A 6,680-nucleotide genomic window follows, 5' to 3' on the forward strand; every position below is an offset into this window, starting at 1 on the left:
TCTCGTCCTCATCCTATCCTCTTTCTCATCCTCATCCTTATCCTATCCTCATCCTCATGCTCGTCCTATTCCCGTCCTCATCCTCATCCTCATTCTACTCCTTATCCTCATGCTCGTCCTCATCCTATCCTCATCCTCGTCCTCATCCTCATCCTCATTCTCGTCCTCATTCTCATCCTCATCCTAGTCCTCATCCTCATCCTCATCCTCGTCCTCATCCTCATCCTATCCTCAATCTCATTCTCGTCCTCATCATATCCGCATCCTCGTCCTCATCCTATCCTCATCCTCTTCCTCATCCTGATCCTCGTCCTCAACCTATCCTCATCATCCTCCTCATCGTCATCCTAATCCACACCCACATCCTCATCCTATCCTCATCCTTGTCCTCATCCTATCCTCATCCTCATTCTCGTCGTCGCCCTATCCTCATCCTCTTCCTCATCCTCATTCTCGTCGTCCAAACAAGTTTGGGCTTTATTTATCATTTATAGGCAGCCATAACTTTGAGTGTAAATACCATACATCATATCCCCATAGGTTCTTTAGAATTTTGCTGAGTTTTTAAGGGTGTGTTAGGTATCTCGTTAGCAAAATGACATTGATTTTATGGGATTATGACGTTGATTTTATGGGATTATGACATTGATGCAGGCATGCATCTTTATAGTATATCAAAATAAATGATACCAAGATATCTGCATTAAATTGTTTTCAACTAATATGACTGAATTTGCAAAACACTATGGTTTAATTTGTCATGCATGCTTGCATTGAGGTAATACTTAAGTTGTTTTTAAGTTAATCATTTAGTATCTCTAATGATTTAGTAATTGAATTTAACATCAAAAACAGATTCACACAGTTATGATGGATAAGAGTTGGATTGAGAAACCAATTAGATCAAAGGAGTTCTTGGATGGGGTGGTGCAATTTTTGGATTTCGCCTTTTCAAATGTACCTATAAATGATCAAATTCCATGTCCTTGTATTACATGTGGATTTCTTAAAATGGGTAATAGAATTGAAGTGTTTAGTCATCTACTTCAAAAAGGGTTTCCCAGAAAGTACACATTTTGGTACATGCATGGGGAAAAGCATGTGCAAGATAATGTTGAAACTATAGCCCAACCACAAGAAGAGTGGGTTAGACAATATCCAATGCAGGATATGTTAGATGATGTTTTTGGCATCTTTGATGATAGTGGAATTCAAGATTCCGGCCACTCAAATATACCAAATGATGACCAACCTAGGGGTGATGCAAGTAAAGTCCAACAAGAAAAAATAAAAGAGCAATTAGGTGATGGAAATGAAGAATTGTACCCTGGTTGTAAAAAATATAGTAAAATATCATTCATTGTTCTATTGTATCATATAAAAGTCTTATGTAGTGCAACTGACAAAACATTTTCTATGATCATTGATCTTTTAAATGATGCTTTTCCCCATGCTAAACTCCCAGCATCTTTATACGAGGCAAAAAAGTTGATTAAGAAGTTAGGTTTAAGCTATGAAAAGATTCATGCATGTCCGAACAATTGCATGTTATATTGGGGTTCATTGGAAGACAAGAAGAGAGATAATTGTAAGATTTGCAATGCATCTAGGTGGAAATCTAATGGAAATATTAGTGGTGCAAATGATATAGTGGTTGGCCAAAATAAAAAATATATACCAGCAAAGGTCTTACGGTACTTCCCACTTATACCAAGATTGCAAAGACTATACATGTGTTCTAAAACTGCAGAGCTTTTGAAATGGCATGGAAGGAGTTTGACAAAATGTATCCGGACTTTGCTTTAGATTCTCGTAATATACGGCTTGCATTAGCTACAGATGGTTTCAATCCATTTGGAACTTTAAGTTCTAATAATAGCATTTGGCCTGTGATGTTGTATGCTTACAATTATCCTCCATGGTACTGTATGAAGCAAACTTCTCTCATAATGTCGATGATAATTCCTGGTCCTAAGATGCCTGGCAATAGTATTGATGTTTACTTGCAGCCCCTAGTTTCAGAGTTACAAAAATTGTGGAAAGGAGTGGAAGCTTATGATTCCTCTACAAAAGAATCATTTCAAATGCGTGCATCATTGTTTTGTACTATTAGTGACTTCCCAGGTCTAGACAACTTATCTGGATGGAACACTCATACATCACTTGCTTGTCCATCATGTAATTTTGATACAGAGTCTAAATGGCTAAAGTTTGGCGGAAAATATTGCTTCATGGGACATCGTCGATATTTACCACTAGATCATAATTGAAACTCTTCAGGAGAAATTGAAACTCGAAAAATGCAAGCAATTCAGGTTTGGCATTTGGAAAAAACTAAAAAAGTTATTGTGGAACTCAATGGTTATGGACAAGGCAATGACAATGGCTCAAACTTACTTGTGAGGTTTCTTGGTAAACTAGCTCAAAACTCAACAATTTGTCCTATTTATGTTAAAAGATGGGATTGGATGTCAAAGGATAATAGATACCAACAATGGAAATATATTGAGGTAATTATTTAAAAAATTTGCAATTTTAATAATTTTTTCCTATTGTCATTGAAAATTGACTAGCGTATTTAATAATGTGTGAAGGAAAATTTTGAGTTTGATTATGTTGCTGGAGTCAAATGGGCTATGAGTACTCTAGGTGAAAGATGGAGGGCCTATAAATATAGGTTAAGGTGTAAGTATTTCTATCCTAATAAAAGTAAGGAAGACATACTTGCTAATCCTCCTCCAGGTTTAGATTGTGCTGATTGGACTGCATTTGTGCATCATTATAAGGAGGATAAGATGAAGGTAAACATTATGTTGTGAAGTATTTAATTTCTCCAAGACTTGTATTTTTTTAATATAATGACTACAATGTTTGGCAATTGTAGAAACAAAGTTTGGCGAACACTAGAAGTCGCAAAAATCTTAAAGTTTCCCATGCTGGTGGTAGTATGAGCAATGCAAGGAGAGGTCGTCAAATGGTAAGTTGTCCTAGGTAATTGTATTATTGTAAAGAATGAAGTTTTGTGAATGTAAAAACTTATGTTTCATTGGTTGTGTTAGGAGCTAAAATTGCAAAGACCTGTATGTCGTGGTGAGGTTGTTTTGTCAACTTTATTGAAGAAGGATGGAAGCTATGTAAGCGAAGAAGGAAAAACTCTAGCTGTAAGTAATTTAAAGTCTTTTCATACATGATGTGTTACATATGTCCTAAAAAGTGTATCATTTTTAGAACCATTTCCTAAGTTGTGAAATGGATAATGGTATGCAGTTAGTTAGGTAGGCAAACGCATAATATCATTTTGTCCTTTCTGATTCTATTGATGCAATTTTCCATTATAGGTTACTGCCATGCAATTTGCATTTTGCCACTATATAAATTATTAATTTCTTGTTATTTAATAGGATAAAATATCAGAGCATTTACCTCAAGATCAAGAAAATGTCACTACTTCAGGTGTTTCATCAAAGGTATTTGCTCATCCTAATGATGCAATTGGAAAAGCATATGGAGCTGAACATTCAGGTCGAGTGCATGGTTTGGGCACTGGTATTTGTCCCTCCAGTGTTTTTGGAACGTCTAGACATTTTACTGGTTTTTTGAATTCTAGTGGCTCTAGTCAACATGTTGAAGACTTGAAGAAATATGTACAAACTTTAGAAGTAAAACTATCAGGGTATGAAGAGACCAAGGAGCAACTTGCACATACTCAGAATCGTTTGGCTACTCTTGAGAAGTTTCTAGTCGAAAAATTTGGTAGTGAGTTAACCACTTTCGCTCGTGATGTTCCACCATCTTAGATATGGTTTCTTAAAATTCATGAACTTATATGATCATAACATTTTGCATTTTGTGTTTATCAGCATTTTTGAATGTTAAACATTTGGTAATTGTATAAGATTCAATTTTATTATTATTAGCTAGCAAATATTTAATTTTATTATAAATTTACCATTATATTATTGAAAATAAAGATTGTGAGACAATGACACATTTGGATCATGAGAGGAGTATGTAAGAAAGTAACTTTAAATAAATTTAATTAGCCACGGATGTATTGTGGAAAAATAAGCAACTTAGCCACGGTTGTGGTGTGGCAAAATCAGAAACTTAGCCACGGTTTGACTGTAGCTGAATTAAACAGACTGTGGCTAAATAGATGTTACCACATTTCACAGAAGTGTAGCGAAATAACATAATGACCGTGGCTAATTTTTAGCAACACCATTCCTTGCCACAATGACATTAAGTGTGGCCACTCAATCTAGCTACAGTTTTTCCCCACTTTACCCACGGTTTCAACCGTGGCTAACAGAAAGTTTTATTGTAGTGTTGAGAACAAATTAATGGAAAAGAAATCGGAGCTAAACCACTAGCTTCACATTTGAAGTATGTATTCTTAGATAGTGGAATGGGGAAACCGATCATCATTAGCATATCCTTATCCATAAAAGTTGGGGTGGAAGCAGTTACAGTTTAAGTTGTGAAACCGGTGGAACCGAACCCAACCACAAAATGTGGTTTGATTCGATTTTGTGGTTTGTTCGGTTATTTTTTAAGGAACCATTTATCTTCGGTTTGATTCATGGTTTTAGAAATTTAAAACCGTTGAAACCAAATTGAAACACATATTATATAAATATATACTAGGGAATAATGTTGTATTATTGTTTGAATTCTGCAACCAAACTTGTGGCTTAAATTATCAATTTTGTGTGAATTGTAGTGTTATATATGTTACTAAATTGTTATTATGTTAATGTTACTACTTACTAAATTGTTATTATGTTAATGATACTACTTACTAAGTTGTTATATACGTGTGTGTGATATTTTTCTAGTCTCATGATGATTTTTACATATTTCTAACTTTCTTGTGTATTGGATTTGAAACTAATATATACCATAAATTGTTATGCATGTATTGCTATGTATGCTACTAATTGATATATATATATATATATATATATATATATATAAATTGTTATATATGTTACTAATGGTGAATTACATTGTTATTTATGTTATAATATATATAGATTAATAATTGTGAATTGTAATGTGGTCATTCACTTTTTTTCTTCGTAAACTACATAATTGTTATATATGTTACGAATAAGTGATTACGAGTTTTATTTTTTATTGATAATAATAGTAGTATTTTTTCCTTCTATGGTCAAACAGTGTCTCTTGTAAGACAATTTGAACTTCCAATTAATGCAAAAAAATTAAAAAATGAAAACTATGAAAACCGTGAAGTTGAACCGAATCATGTCTTAGTGTTCGGTTCTTGCAATAAAATTTGCGGTTTATTGAGGTGAATCGAACCATGTCTTTGTGTTCGATTCGATCACTAAATTGCACTAAAACCAAACTAAGCCGAACTTTTAGACCCCTACGTAAAAGAGGAAGAGGAGCTCATACAGATTCTCAAAGCTAATTTTGAAGCTATAGGTCGGACATTGGCAAGCTTGAGAGGAATAAGTCCAGCATATTGTATGCACAAGATTTATATGGACGATGGATTCAAACCTATTACTCAACCACAACGACGACTAAATCCAACAATGAAAGAGGTAGTCTGAGTTAAGGTAATGAAGCTTCTAGAAACAGATATGATCTATCATATTTCTGAAAGTGTGTGGGTAAGCCTTGTTAATGTTGTTCCAAATATAGAGGGATGACAGATATCTCCGATGAAAAAATGAACTGATCTTAACCCTCATAATTACGGGTTGGAGGACGTGCATTGATTATAGGAGATTGAATTAAGCTACACATAGGGATCACTTCTCCCTACCTTTTATGGATCGAATTCTAGAACAACTTTCAAGACAAGTCTTCTATTGTTTCCTAGATGGTTATTCGGGGTATAATTAGATCACTTTAGACCAAGAAGATCAGGAAAAGGCTGAGTTGAATTTACATGCCCATTTGGTGTGTATGCTTATAGGCGTATGTCATTTTGGCTTTGAAATGTACCAGCCACATTCCAAAGATGTATCATCGCTATCTTTTTTGATCTCATGGAACAATGTATTAATGTATTCATGGCTGATTTTTCGGTGTTTGGGGTCTTTTTTTATCTGTGTTGAATTTTGACACAACACCCAAGCAATGTGTGAAAACCAGTCTGGTCTTAAACTAGGAAAAGTTTCATTTCATGGTAACGGAGAGGATTATCTTTGGACATAAATTTCTGCAAAAGGCCTTGAAGCGGACAAAGCCAAAGTGGAGGTAATCGAAAAGGTGTTGGTCCCAAAAAAAGTAAATGGGATTAAGAGCTTCTAGAGACAGGATGAGATCTATCAGCGCTTCGAAAAATACTTCTAATAAATTAGAAGGCACTTGAGAAACTGGCTGAACAAAGACTCTTGCTTCTATTTTGATGACTCATGCTTGAGATATTTTGAGGAACTCAAACGGAACCTAGTAACAAATCCAATAATCAATGCACCACATCAAAAAAATATTTTTTAACTTATGTGTGATGCTAGTGATTATGCTATTGGATCTGTTCTAAAAAAGGAAATATAAAAATTTTCCTTGTCATACACTACGCTAACAAGGTCTTGAACAATGCTCTACTCAAATATGAAACAACTAAAAAATATTTGTAGTGTATGCACTAAAAAAATTTAGAGTTAGTTAATTGGCTCTATAGTAATCATTTTTATCTATCA

General features: G+C 34.4%; 2 protein-coding genes across 2 annotated transcripts; both read left to right on the plus strand.

Annotated features, from left to right (window-relative positions):
* Positions 871-2,270, plus strand: LOC109353799. The gene is made up of 2 exons (XM_019596162.1): positions 871-1,694; positions 1,751-2,270. Exons 1-2 carry the CDS (start codon positions 871-873, stop codon positions 2,268-2,270), a joined length of 1,344 nt encoding a protein of 447 aa, XP_019451707.1.
* LOC109353669 lies at positions 2,280-3,877 on the plus strand. The gene is made up of 5 exons (XM_019596018.1): positions 2,280-2,510; positions 2,595-2,801; positions 2,885-2,977; positions 3,060-3,161; positions 3,402-3,877. The coding sequence occupies exons 1-5, from the start codon at positions 2,301-2,303 to the stop codon at positions 3,795-3,797; spliced, it is 1,008 nt and encodes a 335-aa protein (XP_019451563.1). The 5' UTR covers positions 2,280-2,300; the 3' UTR covers positions 3,798-3,877.

The sequence above is a fragment of the Lupinus angustifolius genome, chromosome LG08, assembly GCF_001865875.1.
Source record: "Lupinus angustifolius cultivar Tanjil chromosome LG08, LupAngTanjil_v1.0, whole genome shotgun sequence".
Classification (NCBI taxonomy): domain Eukaryota; kingdom Viridiplantae; phylum Streptophyta; class Magnoliopsida; order Fabales; family Fabaceae; genus Lupinus; species Lupinus angustifolius.

Excerpts from the sequence above, each read along its gene's own strand:
- LOC109353669 (XM_019596018.1), top strand. The coding sequence starts at position 2,301 with ATGCAAGCAATTCAGGTTTGGCATTTGGAAAAAACTAAAAAAGTTATT. Across the intron at positions 2,511-2,594 it reads AACAATGGAAATATATTGAG|GAAAATTTTGAGTTTGATTA; the intron begins GTAATTATTTAA and ends TAATGTGTGAAG. Across the intron at positions 2,978-3,059 it reads CAAGGAGAGGTCGTCAAATG|GAGCTAAAATTGCAAAGACC; the intron begins GTAAGTTGTCCT and ends TGGTTGTGTTAG.
- LOC109353799 (XM_019596162.1), top strand. The coding sequence starts at position 871 with ATGGATAAGAGTTGGATTGAGAAACCAATTAGATCAAAGGAGTTCTTG. Across the intron at positions 1,695-1,750 it reads ATACCAGCAAAGGTCTTACG|AGCTTTTGAAATGGCATGGA; the intron begins GTACTTCCCACT and ends CTAAAACTGCAG.